Here is a 26,553-nt window from a genome sequence, read left to right on the forward strand (position 1 = left end):
GTTGTAACGCCTCAATTTTCGGGAATTCTGTGAATGTTGGCATAGGTTTAATTATGTTAGTGGGCCTCTAGAAAGCCCAAACTTAAGATAGAACCCGACAATTTTAGTTAATTTTTGTTCCATAAGAAAAAGGGGGTGAAATTATGAAATAGGACCTATGTGAAAATGTTTGAAAATGCTATAGGCTAAATTGAAGTGGCCAAATAAATAGGAGTGCAAAATAGGAGGATTTGCATGACAAACCTCCCATTTTACATGAAGTGGCCAGCCATCATGTTGTTATAGACAAAATGTACACTTGATATCCATAATTTATGGTACAAATTGATACAAATTGATAATAGGTTAGGTAAATATTCTTTGATAATAGGTTAGGAAAATGTTCCATGATAATGGGTTAGGTAAATGTTTCATGATAATAGGTTAGGTAAATGTTCCATGATAATGGGTTAGGTAAATGTTTCATGATAATGGGTTAGGTAAATGTTTCATGATAAGAATTTCATGTCTTTTGTATTAAAGAATTAAATGGATGAAATATGAAGTTTTATTAAAAGAAAAAGGGGTGAAAAGAACAAAGTTTTGTCCATCTTTGTTCATCATAGCTGAAAGTTAGAGAAGAGAAAGCTCTTGAGTATTTGGTCATTAGGAGGAGGAAAATTGAAGGTAAGTTCTTGGTACCTTGCTTCTATTTTGAGGCTCATGAGTTCTTCTTGATTCTACCTTAACTCTTGAAGTATAATTTGATTTTTAGTTGTGTTGTGAGCATTTGGTCATGAATTAAAATGAAGGAAATGGTTGTTGTTTCATGTTCTTTTGATGAAAAATAGAAGATATGTAAAGTTGAGCCAAACAAATGAGCATGCATGTGCCTTAGATGCTAAAGGGAAAAATCGGCTAACATGTTGTGCTTTAAAATGATGAAATGGAGATTATGCTTAAGTAAAAATCATAGATATGTGATGATTGATTGGTGATATACATGTTTAAATAACACGCATGCAAGATAGGTGTATGAAAGAGTGATTTGGTAATAAATCTGCTTGGGACAGCAGCAGTAACGTGACTTTGGAAAATCACCATAAATTGTGGGAGATGAATTAGAAGCTGAATAAATTATGTAATTAAAGCTTATTGAGTCTAGTTTCTAATGAAATAAACAAGAACATATTTTGAATTCTGTACAATGAGAAATTTGATTCGTAATGAAGGATGGTCAGATTAGTCAAACAGTGAAACATGGGAAACTTTGAGAAAATTCTGGTATTTATTGGCTAAACCAAAAATTCTAAAAATTTTATGGATAGAAGATATATGAGTCTATTTTCAGGGAAAATTAACGGCACTTGATTTGGAGTTTCGTAGCTCCAGTTATAAATAATTTAGTGACTGTTGTTCAGGAAGACAGTTTGCAGTGAAATTATGATTATGTGGTAAACATTGACAAAAATTTGTTAATGAGTTGCTTATTGATTTCTTATAAGCTTACTATGATCTGTAGGTGTGGTTGGCCGAATATGGTATGAGGTTAATATGTAGTTCGTGTTTGAATAGTTAGATTAACGTGTTAGTAATCCAATTGTAGGCAGTTCGTGTGTGTGGATCTCGTCAGCATATCGTTGCAAACAGGTGTGTAACTAACACCCTCTTTCTTAGTCTAGATCGGCAAAAGCCGAAAAGCCGAAATGCCAAAAATCGGTATTTTGTAGATTTGCGAGTGTGCGAATGCTCGTGAGGTAAATCGATTAAGGTTTTTGGTAAGCTGCAATGTTTGGACTGCAAAGTGCATAATTTTTGTGCCCTCGATATTTTTGGGCTTAATGGGCCAAAATTGGAATGATGGGCCAACGTGCCCAATTCGGTAAGAACCCTTGGTACGTAATTCTGTTAGTACGTGAAAGGTAAGAATATGCATGAAAAACCCTAAAATAGATAAATTACTGAAATACCTTTAAAAGTGGAAAATTTACAGTTTTACCCCTGGGAGATAAATTACCGAAATACCCCTAGGGTTAAATTGACCTAAATGCATGTTTGACTGTTGCTATTTACTGCATGCAATGTTGTTATTATCTGATGCATGGGATTGGGATATTGACGGAGGAAGTACTGAAAGTGGCTTGTCCACGTACTGGAGGCTTTGCCTCAATTTATTGATAATCGAGCAAAGAATGTTTGCAATCGTGGAGTGTCAATGGGTGGGTTGAGCTATTCCCCACATGGAGTGTATGGCTGGTACGGGTGGAGTGTAGTGGTTGGTGGGTTGAGTAGTCTTCCCAAATGGGCTTGCATATGTTTACTGATGTTGCATGTATTTTGAAATAGGCCTATGGGCCATACTGTTATCTGAATAAGGGGCTAAGGCCCAGTTTATTGTAATCTGAAAAGGGCTCTGGCCCAGTACCACTGTTACTTGAATGGGCTTAGGCCCAATGGGCTTGAGCTGACTTGGGCTTTGAATGGGTTTTCCTTACACACTGAGTTTCCCCAAACTCACCCCTTTTATTTTCATCCACGCAGGAAATCCCCAACCATAGTGGGCTTGGAGTCGTGAGGAATTCGGAGTGGCCACCGTTCAAAGTTTGATTTTCTTCCGTGAATGGACATCCTTTTATTTACGTTTGAAGTTTTGGGTTTTTAAATGTAATAAGGCCGCTTAATTATTTTTGATGGTTTTAATATGTATTAGGTAATACTTATTTTAACTGTCGAAATTGGATAGCTTTAGGGCGCGTTTTCAAAAATAACAATTGATTTCAAAATAACACGACAACAAGCAAAGCTTCCGCAATGAAAGTATTTTCCAAAATTAATCACTTTTCCTAAAAATGACTTAATCAAATTGGTTTCCTAGAAATATCCATGACGTTAAGGTGTGGCAATGGCGGTATGCATGTCTAGGATGGATCCGAAGGGAGCTTGGTACTTAAGCAGTCCGATGAACTCACCACCTCTTTTCCGGTTTCCTACCTGGTGCACAGCTTCCATTCACTTTAACCCTTAATGAATTATTCTTTTGAACATCAAGTACGATTTTCTAGACTTAGAATAAAATTTTTTTTAACGTTTTTGATGTGGCATGCCGGATCTGGCCATAACTTCTGGGCTGGGTTTGGGGTGCTACATAATTAAATATAGCTTATAAAAAAATGAAACTATGCACAAATAAGATAAATGACATACACTAAAAAAATGAATAAATAGAACATTTACAAATTAAAAAAATATAATGCAATAGTTCAAAATACATGAAATGATAATATAATATATATTTGAAAATAAACTATATAAAAGGTTAAATATTATAATATATAAAATACATAATCAAATGTATAAAAGATAGGAATAAATATACATATTTGTAAAATGAAGAAATTAAAATAAAAAAAAAGGTTGAAAAACTAAGATAGACGAAGAATAAAATAAGAACAAACCACAGAGAGTAAGAACGCAAGAGGGAGAGAAATTTGAGTGAATGCTCTCAAGAATTCTTATTGCTTCCTAAAACTCAAGTGTGTTTACAATGAAGGGAGGGGCCTCTATTTATAGTTGAACCTTCTCAAATCCAACGGTACAAATCAATTACATCAACATTTAGATTAAAAGGTATCTACAAATTAAATCTCTAAGATTACAAAATCATATCTTCTAAGATTGCATATCATATCTAAGATTGCATATCATTGAAGATTATATTTCCATATGAGTCAAGCTTGTAGATGGACCTTAAATCTTTTCAAGTAATGGGCCATTCCGATTGGGCCAAATTATATTTGTAATTCTGGACTGAACTTGGACTTCATTTTTTTTTGGGGTTTATTATATTTTTGTTTTTGGACTTATTTCTGGGCGGGAAAAATTGAGTGTCTACAGCTGCCCCTCTTTGCTCATTGCTGTGTAACAGGAATAGAGCAAAGACTATAAAAGGACCAATTTTGCTCGAGCTCGCAGAGTCTTGATTTCTTGATCCTTGATCTTCTTTAAATGGCCTCTTGACGGCTTCAATCTACTTCACTGCAAACTTAAGACTGTCATGTTGATATCTTCGATCTGCTCTCCGTCGAACACAGAGACGCCAAATCCGCTTCTTCGATTTGTTTTTTTTGACAATACAGAGATGCCAAATCATCTTAGATCTGCTTCAGCATAAACACGTGAAAGCCAAATCTGCTTTGTCTCTGATTTGCTCCTTGTGAACACAAGGATGCCAAATCATCTTGGATCTGCTTCAGTAAAATCATCTGAAGGTCAGATCGGCCATGCCTTTAATCTGCTTCTTGTAAACTTATGACTATCCTGTTGATATCTTCGATCTGCTCTCTGCCGAATACAGAAACGCCAAATCTGTTTCTTCGATTTGTTCTCTAACAATACAGAGATGCCAAATCATCTTAGATTTGCTTCAGCGTAAGCACGCGAAAACCAAATCAGCTACGTCTTCGATTTGTTCCTTGTAAGCACAAGGATGCCAAACCATCTTGGATCTACTTCAGTCATCTAAAGGTTAGATCTGCTATGTATCTGCTCTCCGTCGAAATGGAGATGCCAGACTTCGATTTGTCCTCTGACAATACAGAGATGCCAAATCATCTTAGATTTGCTTCATCGTAAGCACGTGAAAGTCAAATCAGCTATGTCTTTGATTTGTTCCTTGTAAGCACAAGGATGCTAAACCATCTTGGATCTGCTTCAGTATAAACATCTGAAGGTTAGATCTGCTATGTATCTGCACTCCGTCAAAATGGAGATTCCAGACTTTGATTTGTTCTCTGACAATACAGAGATGCCAAATCATCTTAGATTTGCTTCAGCGTAAACACGTGAAAGCCAAATCAGCTATGTCTTTGATTTGTTCCTTGTAAGCACAAGGATGCCAAACCATCTTGGATCTGCTTCAGTATAAACATCTGAAGGTTAGATCTGCTATGTATCTGCTCTCCGTCGAAATGGAGATGCCAAACTTCGATTTGTTCTCTGACAATACAGAGATGCCAAATCATCTTAGATTTGCTTCAGCGTAAGCACGCGAAAACCAAATCAGCTATGTCTTCAATTTGCTCCTTGTAAGCACAAGGATGCCAAACCATCTTGGATCTTGCTTCAGCCAGATCTGCTATGCTGCGGCCTATTACCCTACCGCTTAGGGGATTAAGACGCGTCATCTTTGATAACCTGTAGAATGATTATGCCTGCTAATTGGGATGCTATGATCGAAGTGAGTCGAATTTTTCTAATTAAACATGTTATGATACAAAATGTTGTGAACATGACCCCTATCCTAGATGTCACCACTCATTCATCTATCGAGCTTTCCACCTTGTTCGTCTCGACATATCAATCATACTCTGCTCGTATGCCTCGAATATTCTCCATCAATTTGGTCTACCGTACCATTCTCTGAATGTTACGACCCACTGAAGATGTTTATGAAATGATCCTTTCTTAAGATCAATATTGCTTAAAACGTCCAACCACCTTTTAAACTGAAGAAGAAAATCTCTCGAGTATCTCCAACCCATACATATGAGAATTCCTTAAACAATTGTCTTGTTTCAGTTTCTTGTATTATCTAGAAATTTCCAGAGTAATATGCAAAACTTCGTTTGTGAAGATATTTTAGTTCATCTATCATTATTTCAATGCAACATGTTTTATGAATAATAGGAGACAAATAAACTGATCCTGAGGATAATTAGATTTGGACACATTATTGGAAGGAATGAAAAAAGATTAACCTGAGAACATATCTTTGCAAAGAAAAAGAATCCAAAGATAGTAAATAGGACAGAAATCAGATGCCCCAGATATCGCCGCTTGAGCGTCTATACACCAGCTCCATGAAGACTTTCTTGAGTTCAACATGTGTTTAAAAGATCCAAAGTAATTCGTTGATGCCTCGATATGTAACATACTTCACTTCTCGTTGAATCCGGTATAGCAAGGTTACTACTGCATGGCTTTCCAAATTTGAGCTGCCCTTTCGGGTTTTCAACTCAAAACCCCTTTGGTCTTAAGGCGCCCTTTGCGGGTTTTCACCATGGCCTCTCAATTTTTCTTTTTTCTTTTTTCTTTTTTCATTTTTTTTCTTTTTTCTCTTTTTCTTTTCTTTTTTTTTGAAATAGAAGTCCCAAAGTGCCCTTTGCGGGTTTTCACCTTGGCTTTCCTTCTCCTTTAAACAAAGTACTCCTTGACCGAGTCCGAATTCACTGGATTAGATAAATTCTTCCTATCCATTTCTTGTCAAAATCAGTGCACCTCTAGAGAAAGCCCTCTTCGCAACATATGGCCCTTTTCAATTCGGCATCCTTTTGCATGGGAAGGATCTCTTTCAGCACAAGGTTTCCTTTATGAAATTCTTTTGGACGAACCTTCTTTGTCATAAGTCTGTATCATCCATTCTTGGTACATTTGCTTAGGATGAATACTTTCAAGTTAAGTTTACTAGAGGTATTCAATTCTTGACTCCATCAAAGTTTGGAGGAAAAATCTTGATTTATAAACCCATGAGAAAGGGATTGCCCCAGCAGCAGTCCTGGCTGTTGTTTGCCAAACCCTACAAAAAAAAAAATGGTTCAATGATTCTCAGCAGACAAGAATGAAGTTGCTGACTTTATCCTTCAACCTGGAAAGCTGAGGTACAGAGATTACTCCCGGAGCATACATCCTACCATGACTCGATGATATTTCTGAAGCATCCCTAATCTTCATAAATTGCCCCCAACTATGAAGCTACCAAAAGAGCGTAGCAAATAGGAGCTACAAAAAATAGAGTTGTGGTGCTCCTTTGATACATATAGGATAGAGAATGAACAAACTCTTACAGATCATCAACCGAAAACCCAGCTTGGTCTAAGAGAACATGATAGTGGGTCTGCCTCGTGATTCCAATCATTCCAGCATGGGTACCAAGGTAAAAATCATTGTTCTTTGGATGACATACTTTGTTGTCAATGATAGTACCATGTAGCACATTGTTAGGAGATCCCTGCTGAAAAAACTTGGTATGATGGTTTTTCGTACAACAATAACCACAATATTTAGGGTTCCACTTCTCGTTAAGGAACTTGCAAGCCTCAATAACTTGATCAAAACTTGATTGAATTGAGACTCGCTAACCCCATCCCTGAAAATAATGATTTGATCAGGTTTCCTCTTCCCTGAACATGTATAGAAGTCTAAGAGAGCTTCCTTCATGATACTGTCATCCAATTTGTCAGAAACTGGTTTTGAAGAAAGAATCTATCATTTTAAGCTTCAGAGACTGTGTATGGCCTGATGCCCCATAGCTAGAAATCAATGGCCACCGCCTGGAGCTAACCATTGTAGCTATTGACGGCACATCAGACTACTCAGGAAAGCCAAACAATGCACTCATTTCAAGGATGATGGTTGGAACCTTTGAAACAACTGGAATTGAAGGTGTTTGCCCTAGCGTAAGCATAGAGAGTAGGCGGTAGTTTCTTATGCCAATTTTTACCAGTCTCGATCATCTTCTGTAATTTGTTTTTTTCTTCTTTTTCTTTTCTTTTGGCAACCTTTGTTGTACTGTGGTATGGCGCATTATCTTTGAAAAGACTGCAAACTTTTGGCATTGTGCAGTCATATATAATTTTTTTTTTTTTTGGAAATGGATGACTTTTGACTTTGTAATATTAGCATATGAAGCTATCTCCCCCTCTTAATGGAGTAGTTGACGTCCACAAAGATGAGTCATTGTCAGCTTGAAACTTTTGACGAGCTCGTGCCAATAACATACATGCCCCATAAGTCTTGACTCCTTTAAATTTGGCATTCATTGTACAACTGATGCGATCCCTTTCCATAGTGGACTAACAGTGCCCCAAAACCTCATGTTTATCCTGGCAATTGCAAATCCTCCTACGTACGGTTTTGGACCACATTTTTCAATTCCCATAATAGTCTCAACAAGGTCTTGTTTTGTCTCCTCAACTAATTCCAATTTCGCAATCTTTCTTTCCTCTAAGGCTATATTTCCTACCACCACTTCATGGGGTAAAAGCCATTTTCAACAAATTCAGAAACAAGTCACAATTTTTGTCCTTCAAAGTACTGAGATTCCTCTAAACACATATCGCACTCAAAAGGAACTCTAAATCTGTAGTATCGTTGCCCGTGTCATTGATATCTAGGGATCTGTGATAGGCACAAAAAAGAATATACAAGGAATTCAAGAATGACTATTTACATGAAATGAACATTTATAAAGAATGTCAAAGGTCAAAAGAATCAGAATCAAAGAATATTTACTCGGATAAATAATAAAAGTATGTTTTATTGAAAATAAAAATGTCTGAACATGAGCCCACTTCTCAAAAGAAATCTCATTACTCCTAGGCTTTAGAGCAACAAGAGTGTTCTGAATATTACTCCGTAAAATTCCTAAAGATTAAAGGAAGTTCTTCTGCAGTCCAATTGTTTCAAGAACTTCCCGGTTCCTAAGGGCGAATGCCCTCAAGGTTTCTTTGTTCAGTCCCTTCCTCATGTATGACATTGATGGGATGATTTTCATTTCCAAACACCCCTTTCTCCTGGTAAGCTCTCCCTCCTGACACAAAAGTCAGGGATATGTAAGGGAACGTCGTTAATTCCCATTCAACTTCTTTTTCACTCAACCGTGACCCTCTTCTCTCTCTCTCTCTCTTTCTTTCTCTTTTTAATAACTTTAACTAATTAAGGTCTTTTTATAATTTTGAATGCAAATGATTCAACGAAATGCTATAAGATGCAAATGAATGCAAAAGGTATTGATCTCGATTCAATCTCATTTAGAAAACTTTATTTAGAAAAAGAATATCTTTACATATAAATGGATTACAAATACGCTTTCGCCCTAATGCCCAAAGTTTTAACTCTATCTAATAAAAGGGCTAACTCTCGTCCTATATTAGACGACGATCCGCACATCAGACTTAATACATCAGCTCGTATTGCCAAGTCTTGCACATATTCAGCAACCCCTTGAATCTGGGCTACAGCTTCACCAATAACGTGATCCCTTTCTCTGACCTGTCCTATAGACTGATGAAGTTCTCCCTTCAGATAGTCTTCTTGTGCCTCGAGCTGCTCAATTCGAAGTTCATCATCATGCAATGCCACTTCCAAATCTTCAATCTTACTTTTTAGTTCTTTTAACTCGACCGTAGGATCATGGTTTCGATGCCAACGAAGGGATCTTCCAAGCACAGTTACCTTGGTCTTTAACCCTTTATTCTCTTCCTTTAATGCCAAATTCTGCGACTGTATCTCTTGGAACTTCCTCTCCCAATACTCGGCTTTAGGTTTTTCCTCTTGGACCTCTTTCTGCAACTGATCCGAAGACCCTCCTATTCTCGCTCTTTTTAAGGATACTTGTGCCTTTTTGTAATGCTCTTTCAAATCATCTCGATCTTCCTCGATCTTTCTCTCTTTCTCGACCTCCATATTTTGAACATCGACGTCTAAGCTCAAGTACATCTTTTCTTCTTCAAGCTTTGCTATCCTTTTCTCGAACTCTAAGTTATTTCTCTCGAACTCTTGCTTCATAATTTCTAACTCCGAGGGCATCGCTTGCAAATATTCCTCTATCGGTCGAGCTCCTTCCACGCTTGGCTTAGGGATGTTATCATTAGTTCTTCTGCCTCTCCACTCGACGTACTCCGGAGCCGTAGCAGGGCTAATAACTACTCCCTTTAATCGACAAGTCTTGTTCCAAGCACTAGAGATCTCACTGACCTTTCTCTTGTAGTCAGCTCCTCTATGAACTCACTCTGAACCAAACCGTAAGTTGTCGGTATGAACTGTCTCAATCCATGTTACCTCAACACAAGCAAAGGGGCATAACAAATGGCACCCCAAATTCCCAATAAAGGAACCCAATCAAAACTGCCGCATTGGTAAAGAATCTCACCAGGAATCATCCATGGAGCCCTCCACTCCACATCCTTTGACTGTAGGTTCTGAAGTAACGCTATCCAATTTTTTTCAGGAACATCAACTCTCGTCGTTGAAGCTGCTATGTCCTTCAACAGGGAGTAATCCTCGAAGAAGACCAGACAAACCACCCTATCTGTCAATCAAAAGTGACTGTAGAATCAAGCTAAAAGTAACTGAGAATAACCAACAAACCTGCCTGCACCAGCCCTCCTACATGCACCTAAGGACCTGAATGTCTCCGCTAAAATTGTAGGGACGGAAGTGACTTTTACTGAGTTGATGAAAAAGATCCGTGGTTGCCTCGTCCACATATCCTAAAGCCCTAGGGAAAACCATTAGTCCATACAAACTTAAGGCAAAAACATCTACCTTCTTCGTCTCATCGGGGTGTGTCAAAATCAGATCTTTTAAAGCATCCCAGGAAATGCACTTGCACTCACCTTTCTCTTTAATTCTGGTCGTGATCCACTGCTCGCTCATCCTCGTAATAGTCATTAATTTCTTCCAAAAGGTAAGGACACAAGAAGCTCGAGAATAGATCCTATCACTCTGAAACCTGGGACAACGTAGTAAGGCAGTGTACTCCTCCATGGTAGGAACCAAGTCTACTTCCCCAAAAGTGAAACAACTGTAGGCTGGGTTCCAAAACTGAGCAAGGGCTCAGAACAAGTGCTCATCTACCTGAACATCGAGCAAGTAAGGTAAGTCTCCGTAACTATCGTAGAATAACTGTTTGGTCTCATAGCCCCACTGATCCCAAATTTCCTTAAGCTCTTGGAGATTATTTTGTGTGACACTAATATGAGTATAATCTGACAGCTCCGACACATATCCCATAGTTATACTGTCGCCCTTTTTTAGTTGAGTTTGCTCAGACCATCTATGGACGTTAGCGTTGCCCTCCACTCTATCAAGAAGTCCGTTCTCCATAATAAAACTTCCTAACTTAGAAACTGACCGTCAATCGATACCTTTGTAAATGCAAAATGACATGCGAACAAAAGAAAAGAAATAGTTAGTATCACATGATATCAATAAATCTCAACGATAATTTATAAGGGTAATATCTAAAGTTTAACTCTAACCAAGTTGGGCTCTTACGGGTTTTCTATATGAGGTTGGTTCTAAAGTTTGAGGTACCTGAACCAGTAGATTCCTCGAATCTCACCCATTATAGGCTCATTTGAATCGAGTTCAGTTCAAGGGTGTACATTTCCCTATGGCTACACAGAGATGAAAATCTCACGAAACCATAGGTACGGATGTATCCCGAAAGTGATCCACTATCCTGCACGGAGGCGAAAGCCTCACGAAGGCGTAGTTTCTCACTCCCACTTAAGGGTGTGACCACAACGGTCATGCAAATGCAATGCGCATCAGAATATAGCAACACATGTAATGCAAAGAGGGTTAGATTTTAAAATTTTTAATTTCCAACATTAAGACAAGAGATAATCAATTACACGGCTTGACTCTCTTATGAAGTCCCCAGCGGAGTCGCCAAGCTATCGAAACCATTTTTAAATCGAGTTTTGGAAAATGGGAATCGACTTTAAGAAAAACGAAAACGGGAGTCGCCACCAATCTTTTTAGGTGTGATTGGATCACCTTATAAAATGTTTTGTTTTAAAACATTAATTTTGGTCTACGAAAGTCGAGAAAACGGATTTGGGAGTCGATTACGTACGAGGAAGGGTTAGCACCCTCGTAACGCCCAAAAATTGGTACCTAATTGATTATCAAGTGTCTTTAATGTCGGAAATTTGAAAGTTTTAAGATGCAAACCTCTTTTAATTAGAATGTCTCAATTTTGAAAATTAAGGCTCACTTATTTCAAACGAGTCAAAACTTCACATCCAGTAAGTTAGGACGCAACATTTTAAAACCTTCGAAACTAAGCTCGTCTTTCTAAAATTTCTATCTCGAAACAACAAAACGCCATATCCAGTAAGTTAGGACACTATGTTTTGAAATCTCGAAATAATTGTTTAAGTTTTGAAAACTCAAAATCACTTAGAAGGGTGCTTGACTATTCGAATTCAACGAGAAAAGTCACAACCTTGTAAGTTAGGGCACTACCTTTCTCGAAGTTTCCAAACATCAAGCATTGCCTCTTTTTTTAAAAAAAAAAACCTTGGAATATTATTTTAAATGACGTTTTAGGATGACATATTAATGCATCATGAAGCATAGATGTACAAAATATTCTAACATTTCCATACAAAAATAAATAATATCATTAAGACAAAACTAAATAACATGAACATACGTTTAATAAAAAAATCATACTAGGGTAAATATAAGATAATAAACAAATAAAAACATGAGTAAACTAAAATAAAAACATAATACATGCAAAAATTATACAACAAAATATATCATAAAATAGCACATAAAAGAATTAATTAAATATAGCTTATAAAAAAATGAAACTATGCACAAATAAGATAAATGACATACACTAAAAAATGAATAAATAGAACATTTACAAATTAAAAAATATAATGTAATAGTTCAAAATACATGAAATGATAATATAATATATATACATGCATAGAAAATATATATTTGAAAATAAACTATATAAAAAGGTTAAATATTAAAATATATAAAATACATAATCAAATGTATAAAAAATAGGAATAAATATACATATTTGAAAAATGAAGAAATTAAAATAAAAAAAAGGTTGAAAAACTAAGATAGACGAAGAATAAAATAAGAACAAACCACAGAGAGTAAGAATGCAAGAGGGAGAGAAATTTGAGTGAATGCTCTCAAGAATTATATTTATAGTTGAACCTCCTCAAATCCAACGGTACAGATCAATTACATCAATGGTTAAGATTAAAAGGTATCTACAAATTAAATCTCTAAGATTACAAAATCATATCTTCTAAGATTGCATATCATATCTAAGATTGCAATCATATCTAAGATTGTATCATATCTAAGATTGCATATCATTGAAGATTATATTTCTATATGAGTCAAGCTTGTAGATGGACCTTAAATCTTTTCAAGTAATGGGCTATTCCGATCGGGCCAAATTATATTTGTAATTCTGGACTAAACTTGGACTTCATTTTTTTTTGGGTTTAATATATTTTTGTTTTTGGACTTATTTCTGGGCCCGGGCAAAATTGAGTGTCTACAATATATATATATATAAAATAGATTTCAAAGAAAATATTTACATAAAATAATATGAAAACGATAATGTCAAAACATCTTTTTAAAAGGGGAGGGTATTTTGAAAACAGGAGTCGCCACCAACCTTTTTGGGTGTGATTGGATCACCTTATAAAATACTTTGGTTCTCGAAATTATGAGAAAACAGGTTCGGGAGTCGGTTACGTACGAGGAAGGGTTAGCACCCTCGTAACGCCCAAAAATTGGTACCTAATTGATTATCAAGTGTCTTTAATGTCGGAAATTTGAAAGTTTTAAGATGCAAACCTCTTTTAATTAGAATGTCTCAATTTTGAAAATTAAGGCTCACTTATTTCAAACGAGTCAAAACATCACATCCAGTAAGTTAGGACGCAACATTTTAAACCCTTCGAAACTAAGCTCGTCTTTCGAAAATTTCTATCTCGAAACAACAAAACGCCATATCCAGTAAGTTAGGACACTATGTTTTGAAATCTCGAAATAATTGTTCAACGAGAAAAGTCGCAACCCTGTAAGTTAGGGCACTACCTTTCTCGAAGTTTCCAAACATAAAGCATTGCCTCTTTTTTTTTAAAAAAAAAAAAACCTTGGAATATTATTTTAAATGACGTTTTAGGATGACATATTAATGCATCATGAAGCATAGATGTACAAAATATTCTAACATTTCCATACAAACATAAATAATATCATTAAGACAAAACTAAATAACATGAACATACGTTTAATAAAAAAAATCATACTAGGGTAAATATAAGATAATAAACAAATAAAAACATGAGTAAACTAAAAGAAAAACATAATACATGCAAAAATTATACAACAAAATATATCATAAAATAGCACATAAAAGAAATAATTAAATATAGCTTATAAAAAATGAAACTATGCTAAATAAGATAAATGACATTCACTAAAAAATGAATAAATAGAACATTTACAAATTAAAAAAATATAATGTAATAGTTCAAAATACATGAAATGATAATATAATATATATACATGCATAGAAAATATATATTTGAAAATAAACTATATAAAAGGTTAAATATTAAAATATATAAAATACATAATCAAATGTATAAAAATAGGAATAAATATACATATTTGAAAAATGAAGAAATTAAAATAAAAAAAGGTTGAAAAACTAAGATAGACGAAGAATAAAATAAGAACAAACCACAGAGAGTAAGAACGCAAGAGGGAGAGAAATTTGAGTGAATGCTCTCAAGAATTCTTATTGCTTCCCAAAATTCAAGTGTGTTAACAATGAAGGGAGAGGCCTCTATTTATAGTGTACAGATCAATTATATCAACGGTTAAGATTAAAAGGTATCTACAAATTAAATCTCTAAGATTACAAAATCATATCTTCTAAGATTGCATATCATATCTAAGATTGCAATCATATCTAAGATTGTATCATATCTAAGATTGCATATCATTGAAGATTATATTTCCATATGAGTCAAGCTTGTAGATGGACCTTAAATCTTTTCAAGTAATGGGCTATTCCGATCGGGCCAAATTATATTTGTAATTCTGGACTGAACTTGGACTTCATTTTTTTTTTGGGTTTATTATATTTTTGTTTTTGGACTTATTTCTGGGCCCGGGCAAAATTGAGTGTCTACAACATATATATATATATATATATATATATATAATAGATTTCAAAGAAAATATTTACATAAAATAATATGAAAACGATAATGTCGAAACCTCTTTTTAAAAGGGGAGGGTATTTTGAAAACAGGAGTCGCCACCAACCTTTTTGGGTGTGATTGGATCACCTTATAAAATACTTTGGTCTACGAAATTATGAGAAAACAGGTTCGGGAGTCGGTTACATACGAGGAAGGGTTAGCACCCTCGCAACGCCCAAAATTGGTACCAAATTGGATAATTTTGCCTTAATGTCAAAAGTTTGAAAGAATTTAGAAATAAGATTTCTTTTAAAACCATAATAATTTGAGTTAAAAATAATCAAGATTCCTTCGCTTCAAAATAATATAAATATCACATCCAGCATGATTGGACACGATATTCTTAAACTTTCGTAACTAAAATCATCTTGTGATTTTCAAAACTTATTTAGAAGGATATTTTAGGCATTTAGACAAACGGGAAATCGCAACCCAGCATATTAGGGCACCACTTCCCGAATTCCTAACTACCAAAAAAACATTGCCTCATTTTTTTAAAATCTTTTTGGATCAAATGAAATATAAAGTTTTTTAAAAGTGATAATGCATTTAACATACTACGATATTAATACTAAACAATATAAACTACATACTTTAACACTTTATACAAATATAATATGGCAAATGATGAATGACGACATAAATTATAATATACATTATCATCTCATGCAGTTATAATCATAAAAACAATGAAAATACAATATAGACTACATAATACATACATAATAATATTTCATGGAAATATAACTTAAAACAACATCAATTTTATGCAAATATGGTAAACAATGAATATAAAAATAGCAAATAGGTGGTGAGATATCATTATCATTTTAAAACAATATTAAGTAAATACAAAAGATACAAAAACAAAACTATGAACATATAATTCAAAAATAAAGATAAAAATAAATACAAAATTTTAAAAAATAGATGAAGTATTTAATAAAATATTTTAAACAAAGTATAAAAGATGAAGGTGAGTTTTAGAGATGATTAATATATATATATACAAAATACACTACATGATATAATAACTTAATACTTATAAAAATAATAATATGTTAAATTGGAATAAAATTTTGTAGTAAATTTTAAAATATTAGACATTAAATATATATTAATAATATATGTATTAGTTTATAATAATTTACAAATTTTAATTTTATGTACTAATAAATAATAAATAATGTAATAATGATATATATAATAAAAGGAAAATAATATAGGAATAATGTATAATAGAATATGATATGTAATAAAATATAAAATATATATAATGAAATATAAATAATATGATAAAATAACATATAATTAAAAATAATATATACTATTTTTATATATAACTAAAATTAATACATATAGTATTTAAAATAAATTAAATATATAAAAGGATTAAAATTGAATTTAATTAAAAATCTGGGTTTAATTACAAATAAATAGAAAATTTGGGCCTAATTGAAACATGCGCTAAAATTTGAGGGACTCACTGGGCAATTTATCCCTAATCCCAAAACGACACCGTCTCAAAATAAGCCCTATTATAGCAGTTAGGACTAAATTAAAATAGGTATAAAAATTCAGGGCAAAATTATAATAAAAATAAAACAAAATTATAAATATTAAAAATATGGAAGGACCAATTGGGCAATTTGCCCATTTTCCAAAAATGCGCAGATCCTACCCGGATCTCGGGTCAACGCGCGGATCCTAGCTTTGAACAGCGTCGTTTTGAAGCTATTTAGTTTTAAGCAAAACGGCACCGTTTTCGTGAGGCTATATAAGCCAAATATCGAGTCTGAAATCATTTTGAAACCTTGTTTTTTTTTTTAAAAAAAAAAAGAAGAAACCCTCTGAAAGAGGGCTGGGGGTCTCGGAGCTCTATCGAGCCTCCGTCTGGAGGTCTGCACGCTCTCACGCGCCTCCGTTAACGCCGCCACTTACGGTGGTCGGAAGCTGGAAAGCTTCCTGTTCCAACGTAGATCAAATCGGTATGTTTCCTTTTCTTTTTATTTTTATGATCAGTATGTATTTAGAGAGAAAAAGAAATAAAATAATCACCTTTGTACTCTCTAGTCAACTGTTGGTTTCTTTTAGTGTAGAACGTGTTCTCTTTTATTGAATTTGTGTATGAAGAAAAAAACGTAAACAAATTAGAACAAAAAGGGGTTTTTGTAACCCTCTGTTACAATTTAGGAAAGAATCCTTTGATTTCTTTCCATATTTGTTTCTTTGGTTGCTGTGGTTCCTTCTTCTTTTGCAGGTACCAGCGAGGAGGCTAGTAATGAACGACACTGATGACGGCACACTGGCGTTGATTCGTTCGTCGATCACGGCGTGATACAGAGCCTGGGATCACGGCACTGATGGTAGGCCACTGTGAGACGAAAGGACGCGTCGGTTGGAGTGCTTGCGGCGCCTAGGGTTTCTGAAACCCTAGATTTGCTGTCCCTGTTTCATGGTTTGGGACTCTTGGGCCCCGTTCATTTTTTGGGTTAAGGGTGTAATAGGGTAGTGGGTAATTTAGGCTGATTGGTTCTTGGGTGATCTGTTGGGCTACCAATGTAAACGGGTTTGGGCTATCAGGCTAAGGGTTTTGGGTATAACCGGGTATAGGGCTAATGAATTTTGGGCTAACCGAATTTTGGGTTTTGTTAATGGACTATAAATAGACTTTAATAATTTTTTTTTATGGGCCCGGGTAAATTTGGGCTATTACAGCTGCCCCTCTTTGCTTGTTACTGTGTAACAGGAATAGAGCAAAGATTACAAAAGGACCAAATTTGCTCGGCCTGGCCAAATCTCGAAATCTTGATCCTTATCTTCCTCAAAGGTATTCTGATAGCTTCAGGAATGTCAAATTGGCTATCTTCAATCTGCTTCTTGCAAACTCAGGAACGCCAAATCTGTTATCTCCGATTTGCTCTCTGACAATACAGAGATGCCAAATCTGCTATCTTCGATCTGCTTTCTGTCAATACAGAGACGCCAAATCTGCTATCTTCGATCTGCTCTCTGACAATACAGAGACGCCAAATCTGTTATCTTCAATCTGTTCTCTGATAATACAGAGACGCCAAATCTGCTATCTTTGATCTGCTCTCTGACAATACATTGATATGCGCTCTGACAATACAGAGACGCCAAATCTGCTATCTTCGATTTATTCTCTGACCATACAGAGATGCCAAATCTGCTATCTTCGATCTGCTCTCTGATAATACAGAGACGCCGAATCTGTTATCTTCGATCTGCTCTCTGACAATACAGAGACGCCAAATTTACTATCTTCAATCTGTTCTCTGACCATACAGAGATGCCAAATCTGCTATCTTCGATCTGCTCTCTGACAATACAGAGACGCCAAATCCGTTATCTTCGATCTACTCTCTGAAAATACAGAGATGCCAAATCCACTATCTTCGATCTGCTCTCTGACAATACAGAGATGCCAAATCTGTTATCTTCAATCTGCTCTCTGACAATACAGAGACGCCAAATCTGTTATCTTCGATCTGCTCTCTGACAATACAGAGACGCCAAATCTGCTATCTTCGATCTGCTCTATGACAATACAGAGATGCCAAATATACTATCTTTGATCTGCTACCAGACAATACAGAGACGCCAAATCTGCTATCTTCGATCTACATAACCTGTAGAATGCATATGTACTCATGCCCAATGATTTAAAATGCCATGCCCGAAATGAATCAAATACTCCTAATTATGCAAAATGTTATGAAAATGATTCCTATTTCGGACGTATTTACTCGTTCATCCATCAAAGTTCCACCTTTATTTTACTCCAAGTATCATACTTTGCTCATGTGTTTTGAATCAAATTGGTCCTATTATACCATTCTCCAAACGTTACGACCTGCTGAAGGCAATCCTCTCCTACAATTGAATCATTTGAATTGTCCAATCATCCTTTGGACTGAAAAAGAAATTTCCTTGAGTACCTCCGACCTTTACTCATGGGAATTCTTCAAACAATTGTTCTATTTTAGTTTCTATGCAAAACTTCATTTGTAAAAATATTTAGTTCATCAATTATTATTTCAATGCAACACTCTTTATGAGTAATGGAAGACAAATAATTTAATCTTGAAAATAATTAGATAAATTATCAGAATACAATAGGAAATTAATCTAAAAACATATCTTTGAGAAGAAAAAGAATCCAAAGATAATAAACAGAACAAAAATTCGATGTCCAACATACCACAGCTTGGGCTTCTATGTACAAATTCCATGAAGACTATTTTGAGTTTAACATGTGTTTAGAAGATCCAAAGTACTTTGTTGATGCCCCGGTATGTAACACACTCCATTTTTCGTCAAATTCGGTATAGCAAGGTCACCGCATGCTTCTTGAATATTTGAGCAGCCCTTTTAGGTTTTCAACTCAAAACCCCTTTGGTCTCAAGGTGCCCTTTGCGAGTTTTCACCTTGACCTCTCTATTTTTTTATTTTTATTTTAGAAGTCTAAAAGCGCCCTTTGTGGGTTTTCACATTGGCTTCCCTTCTCTTTAGACAAAGTACTTCTTTACTGAGTCTGAATTCACTAGATTGGGTAAACTTTTCCCATCCATTTCTGTCAAAATCAGAGCACCACCAGAGAAAGCCTTCTTTACAACATACGGCCCTTCCCAATTCAGCATCCATTTTCCTCTAAAGTCCTTCTGTATGGGAAGGATCTTTTCTAGCACAAGGTCCCCTTCGTGAAATTCTCTTGGACGAACTTTCTTATTATAAGCTCGCATCATTCGCTTCTGATACATCTGACCATGGCGAATAGCTCTTGGCCTCTTTTCTTCAATCAAGTTCAATTGGTCATACCGCGATTGAATCCATTCTGCTTCATCCAGTTTTATCTCTGACAAAATTCGAAGAGAAGGTATTTCCACTTCAATGGGTAACACTGCCTCCATCCCATAAACCAACGAGAAAGGAGTTGCCCCAGTAGAGGTTCTGACGGATATTCGATAGGCAAAGAGTGCAAATGGTAATTTCTCATGCCAATCTCTGTAGGTCTCAGTCATTTTCCCCACTATCTTCTTGATATTTTTGTTAGCAGCTTCCATTGCCCCATTCATTTTTGGCCGATATGGAGATGAATTATGATGTTTGATCTTGAATTGGCTGCAAACTTCCACAATCATACTATTATTCAAGTTTAATGCATTATCCGATATAATCCTCTCAGGCATTCCATACCGACAAATCATTTCCTTTTTCAAGAAACTACTTACTGCCGATGGTAACACCAGCATATGAAGCTACCTCTACCCATTTTGTGAAGTAGTCAATGACTATGAAAATGAAACGATGCCCACTCGAAGCTTTTGGTGATATTGGCCCAATGACATCCATGCCCCACATGGAAAAGGGCCATGGAGAAGTCATAACATGTAAGGGTGAAGGTGGTACATGGATCTTGTCTCCATATATCTGGCATTTATGACATTTCTTAGCATAACTGATACAATCTCCTTCTATAGTAAACCAATAGTATCCAAACCTCATGATTTGTCTTACCATCGTAAAGCCATTAGCATGTGTACCACAAACTCCTTCATGTACTTCTTCCAGGATTTGTCTAGCTTCTACAGCGTCAACGCATCTCAAAAGTACCTGATCTTTCCTTCTTTTATAAAGGATATCCCCATCTAGTACATATTCACAGGCTAACCTTCTCAATGTTCTTTTGTCATTCTCAGTTGCCTGTTCAGGATATTCACGATTTCTCACATACCATAATATATCTTGATACCAAGGATGGTCATCCTTTTCCTCTTCTTCGATGTTACAGCAATGAGCTGGAACCTCAGAAATGCTCATCTGAATTGGTCTCACATCCTCTTATTTATTAGCTTTAATCATGGAAGCCAATGTTGCCAAAGTGTCCGCCATCTGATTTTCGTCCCGTGGGAGATAACTAAAAGTGACGTTATCAAACTCTTCAAGTAACTCCAAAACTACCTTTTGATAATTAATCAACTTGGGGTCCCTTGTCTCCCATTCACCCCTAAGCTGGTATATTACCAACACAGAGTCTCCATATACTTTCAGGGTTCTAATTTTCCGCTCTTTGGCTGCTCGAATCCCCATAATGTATGCTTCATATTCTGCCATGTTGTTCGTACAGTCAAAATCCAATTTACATGTAAATGGATAATGATCACCATTTGGGGATACCAAGACTGCCCTAATTCCATTTCCTGCCACATTGGATGCACCGTCAAAGTTCAGCTTCCAAGAATATTCTTTAACGACTGCCACATACATCAACTCCTCGTTAAGGAAATCGATGCTCAACGGCTCATAATCTTCTAAAGCTCTGCTAGCCAGAAATTCTGCTATCGCGCTTCCTTTTATAGCTTTTGACTCACATAGACTATGTCAAATTCTGAAAGCAATATTTGCCACCTTGCCATTCTTCCATTTAATGCTGTTGACTCCATCATGTACTTTAATGGATCAAGTTTTGAAATTAGCCAAGTCGTATGATATAACATATATTGCCTCAACCTTTGAGTCATCCAGATTAAAGCACAACATAATTTCTCAATTGGCGAATATCTCATCTCACACTCTGTGAATTTCTTGCTGAGGTAGTATATCACCTTCTCTTTTCTTCCCGACTCGTCATATTGGCCAAGCACACACCCCATAGAATTATTAAACACTGATAAGTACAGAATTAATGGTCTATCTGGACTAGGAGAGATAACACTGGAACGTTTAACAAGTATTGCTTAACCTTATCAAAAGCATTCTGGCATTCCTCATCCCAAGTACCCTAGTTGTGTTTTCTAAGGAGGCGAAATATAGGATCATATTTCTCGGTTAATTGTGAAATAAACCGAGTAATATAATTCAATCTTCCAAGAAAACCCCGAACTTCCTTCTGAGTACGCGATGGAGGCAATTCTCGTATGGCTCTAACCTTGTCTGAGTCAACTTTTATTCCCTTTTTGCTGAACACAAAGCCCAATAACTTCCCCGACCTAGCTCCGAAGATGCACTTTGCCGAATTAAGCTTCAACTGAAATTTCCTTAATCTCAGGAACAATTTCCTCAAAACTTCAATATGTTCCTTCTCTGTTCGAGATTTAGCAATCATGTCATCAACATACACCTCAATCTCCTTATGCATCATATCGTGGAATAAAGTCACCATAGCCCTTTTGTATGTTGCCCCTGCATTCTTTAGCCCAAAGGGCATCACCTTGTAACAAAAGGTGTCCCACAATGTTATGAAGGTGTTTGTATCCATGTCTTCAAGATGCATCTTTATCTGATTGTACCCCGAGAAACCATCCATAAAGGAGAACAACGAATATCTCGCTGTATTATCTACCAAAGTGTCAATATGCGGTAAAGGAAAATTATCCTTCGGGCTAGCTTTATTCAGATCTCTGTAATCAACACACATTCGTACCTTTCCATCCTTCTTAGGGACAGGCACAATGTTGGCCACCCATTCTGAATACTTAACCTCTTGTAGGAATCCAGCATCAAACTGCTTTTTGACTTCATCTTTTATTTTTAGCACAATATCAGGCCTCATCCTTCGCAATTTTTGTTGGACTGGCTTGCAATCTTATCTTATGGGGAGACTATGTACCACAATATCAATATTCAAACCTGCATATCCTTATATGACTATGCAAAGATATCTTTAAATTCCCGTAGTAGCTCAACAAGGCCTTGTCTCGTTTCCTTAGTAACATGTGTGCCAATTTTCACCCCATTCCCTTCCTCCAAGGCTACATTCTCTATGACCTCTTTCTCACAGGGTAGGATTTGTTTCTCCTCTTGTTTCACCATTCTCAATAGATCTGGAGACATATCACAATCCCTGTCATCTTCAAAATCCTAAAGTTCTTCTAAACACATGTCTTGCTCAAAAGAGAATCTAGGATTCGTAGTATCAGTGCTCATGTCATTGATATCTAGGGGCCTGCGGGGTACGAAAGAATGTACAAAGAATGAATGAATTTATTTATATGTTATGAATGGAATGGAAAATATTTGAAAGAATTTAAATGTCAAAAGAATATTGAATGGTATAAAAGAATATTCACTTGAATCGATAACAAAAGTTACATTTTATTGAAATGTAAATATCCGAACATGAGCCTATTTTACAAATGAAATCTTACTACTCCTAGGCTTTAGAGCAATAAGAGTGTTCTGAAAATTACTCTGAAGAATCTTTAAAAACTACAGGAAGTTCCTCTGCAACCCAATTATTCAAAAAGCTTCCCGGTTCATAAGGGCGAATGCCCTCAAGGTTTCCTTGTCCAAATCCTTCATTATGCACAGCATTGATATAATAACTTCCTTCTTCAAGCAACCCTCCTCCAGGGTGAATTATCCCTCTGATACAAAGGTTTGGGATATATGGGGGAATGTCATCAGTTCCCACTCTACCTCTCTTCCATCTAAACACGCCACTCTTCTGTCTTGGCGCTTCTCTATTTCTTTCCTCCTCTGCTTGTAATCTGTCCTGAAACCCAAGCCAAAAGGGTCTCTTTTCTCCTTTAGTTTAGGACCTTGAATCCCTCATTGGAGATATCTTTCCAATCATTTTCCTGGCAAGGGTCCTTTCCCCATTGTCATCTGCAAACCCATTCTTGTGGTTCTGGATATCCTAGGCACCAGCACCTTATTCCCTTCTAAGATGAATGTTGCATTGATGAATTCTAATGAATGGAAAGAGCATTCAATGGCCTCCTCATTTGCTTCTACATAGGGTGCGTCACTGGTAACTGTTGCTATAATGTCCTCCTCTGCATTTATGGTAACCAACCGTCCATCAGCTACTAACTTCAATTTCTGGTGCAGAGATGAGGGTACCGCTCCTACCGAATGTATCCAAGGTCTCCCCAACAGGCAGTTGGAAGAGGGCTTGATGTCTATTACTAAAAAGTCTACCTCATACGTGTTTGGCCCAATCATCAAAGGAATATCAATTCTTCTCATGACCTTTCTCTCCGTGCCATCAAATGCTCTCACTACATTATGGCATGTTTTCATGTGAGAACTGTCAATGGGTAATCTATTCAGTATGGACAATGGCATGACATTTAAGGTTGACCCATTATCAATAAGCAAGCTCGGCAATGTATATCCTTTGCAACGAGTGGTAATGTGCAAAGCCTTAGCTGATCCCATGCCTCCAGGTGGAATTTCATCATCGTTGAAATAAATAAAATTGTCAGCACTTATGTTACTAACCAATCGATCCAACTTGTTGACGGATATATCATTGGTAACATAAGTCTCGTTGAGCACATTTATTAATGCCTCACGATGTACCTCTAAACTCAGAAGCAAAGCTAGTACTGATATACGAGCTGGTTGTTTGCGCAATTGCTCAACTACACTGTACTCACTGTGTTTCAAGAATTTTAGAAATTCTCTGGCTTCTTCTTCCTTCACTGGCTCATTAACCAGTATTTCAGTCCTCTTTCCTTTGTCAAAAGCTTTTGCTTTTGTGGGCTCAACTCTGACGTCTTCTGCATCATAACGTTTCCCACTACGTGTATAAGAACCCTCATCTCGAACTTCCTTAGAGGCACTAGCTATATCCTCCTTCTCTGGCATTGTCACATTGCAGTTATAATTCCAAGGTACTCTCTTGTTATCCTTGTAAGGAAAGGAAACAGGTTTATGAATAATGACTTTCGGTACCGTTGGTATTTCAACTTCATTATTTCTTGGTAAAGAAATAATGATCCTTGGCCGGTTTTGATTCTTTGGTCTCCTTTTTAATGTACATATATATCCCTCATCTGAGCTAGCTTCATAAAATTCTAACTCCTTATTATCCATAAGGCCTTGTACCAAGACTTTAAACTCTTCACATTCCTGGATCTCGTGTCCCTCTTCAGCATGGAACTCGCAATAGTCCCTTACTCCTCTATTCCTTTCTTTAGAGATTATCATATCTTTTTTCACCATTTCTTCCCAAATCACTTTCATCAGCGTTCTCACCTCAGCCACACCCTCCTTAATCTTTCTCGTTCCAATATCCCCAAATGCGTTTACCCCTTGATCACCATGATTTGGCAACGGGTTCTCATTACTAGGGGTGTCGTTAAACTTTACAACCCCCATCTTGATAAGTCTTTCCACTACTTTTTTAAAGCCAGTGCAATTCTCGATAGAATGCCCCGATATCCCTACATGGTATTCACACTTGGCGTTTGCATCGTACCATTTAGGGTATGGAGGTTGCAGTGGTTTCAAATGAAAATGAGCTATTGCATGGGCATTAAATAAACTTTGATAAAGCTCTTGATACGTTACTGGGATAGGCGTAAATGAGACCTTCTCAGAATTTTGTCTCGAACCAGATCCGTGCTTCTGAGAATCCTGTTGCCCAACTGTAGTTACTCTGGGCTGACTAACCGTAACTGCTTTTGGATTATAACTGCTCGTATTGTTCACCTCATTATCTTTCCTCCGTGGAGCTGATCTTTTGGCAGTTTCGCCCTCTATCTTGCCACCTCTTATGGCATTCTCAATTATTTCTCCCGCCATAACTATATCAGCAAAACTCTTGGTGGTACTTCCAACCATGTGAGTAATGAATGAGGCTTTCAAAGTGTTAATAAACAGCATAGTAGTTTCTTTCTCCAAGAGCGGTGGTTGAACTTGCATGGCGACCTCCCTCCATCTCTGGGCATTTTGCCTAAAACTTTCATTAGGTCTCTTTTCCATGTTCTGCAAAGTAATTCTATCAGGAGTCATGTCAGTCACATGATTATATTGCTATATAAAAGCTTGCGCTAGGTCTCTCCAAGAATTGATCCTTGCACGACTCAATTGATTATACCACCTAGCCGCTGGTCCATCCAAACTATCTTGAAAACAATGGATCAATAATTGATCATTGTTTACATAGCCAGCCATCCGTCTACAAAACATAGTGATATGGGTCTCAGGGCAAGTAATCCCATTGTACTTCTCAAACTCTGGCATCTTGAACTTATGGGGAAGTACCAAATCTGGGACAAACTCAAGTCTTTCGCATCAATTCCCTGACGATTATCAGTGTTTTCTAATGCCTTAAACTTCTCTTCTAACCATTTACAACGTTCCTCCAATTGCCTTGATGATTCAAGCCTCATCTCTTCCCTCTCAGCTACATCTAAATTAGGGATGACTGGATTGGTAGGGTTATCTCCTAGATTAAACCCCGAGCCAGTTTGAAAGTTCATAGGTATTCCGGTATCTACCTGCCCATGTTGAGGCCTTATCGTGATGGACGCCTTTGAGGATATGCTTCAGATTGAGTTTGCACATGCGGTGGAGTAAAACTCAGAGGATGATACTCATTATCTCCTTCAGTGATGGTCATAGGGACCTTTCCTTTATCTGTCGCCCCCTTCAGCACTTGAGCCATCTCAGCCATCATATTTCTTTGAGCCTCCAACATTTGATCCTTCATCTCTTGTTGGATTTTTGCCAATTGCTCCTGCAACTGCTCTTGCATTTCTTTCTAAATCTACTCAAATCTTTGATCCATACTCTTTGACTTAGCGTGTGTACCGTAAGGATGTGTTGCTTCCAGATTTTCTTTCTCTTACTCTCTCTTTCTCCCTAATAATTTTAACTAATTAGGGTCTTTCTATAAATTTGAATGCATATGATGCGATGAGATGCAAATGCATGAATGCTGAAAAATATCGATTCTGATTCAGTTCCCTTTTAGAAAATGTTA

At 36.4% G+C, this 26,553-nt stretch overlaps 1 protein-coding gene and 1 long non-coding RNA gene across 2 annotated transcripts; one reads left to right on the forward strand and one right to left on the reverse strand.

Annotated features, from left to right (window-relative positions):
* The first annotated feature begins 420 nt into the window (after positions 1-420).
* On the forward strand, positions 421-2,544 carry LOC128286424 (uncharacterized). The gene is made up of 3 exons (XR_008276982.1): positions 421-666; positions 1,586-1,629; positions 2,521-2,544. It is a non-coding gene; the product is annotated as an uncharacterized LOC128286424 (long non-coding RNA).
* Positions 2,545-22,484: 19,940 nt separating this feature from the next.
* On the reverse strand, positions 22,485-25,580 carry LOC108462774 (uncharacterized). The gene is made up of 4 exons (XM_053024600.1): positions 23,870-25,580; positions 23,490-23,686; positions 23,050-23,331; positions 22,485-22,697 (listed from the first exon to the last, which is right to left on the reverse strand). The coding sequence occupies exons 1-4, from the start codon at positions 25,578-25,580 to the stop codon at positions 22,485-22,487; spliced, it is 2,403 nt and encodes an 800-aa protein (XP_052880560.1).
* Between the last annotated feature and the right edge of the window lie 973 nt (positions 25,581-26,553).

This window comes from Gossypium arboreum, chromosome 13, assembly GCF_025698485.1.
Source record: "Gossypium arboreum isolate Shixiya-1 chromosome 13, ASM2569848v2, whole genome shotgun sequence".
Classification (NCBI taxonomy): Eukaryota; Viridiplantae; Streptophyta; class Magnoliopsida; order Malvales; family Malvaceae; genus Gossypium; species Gossypium arboreum.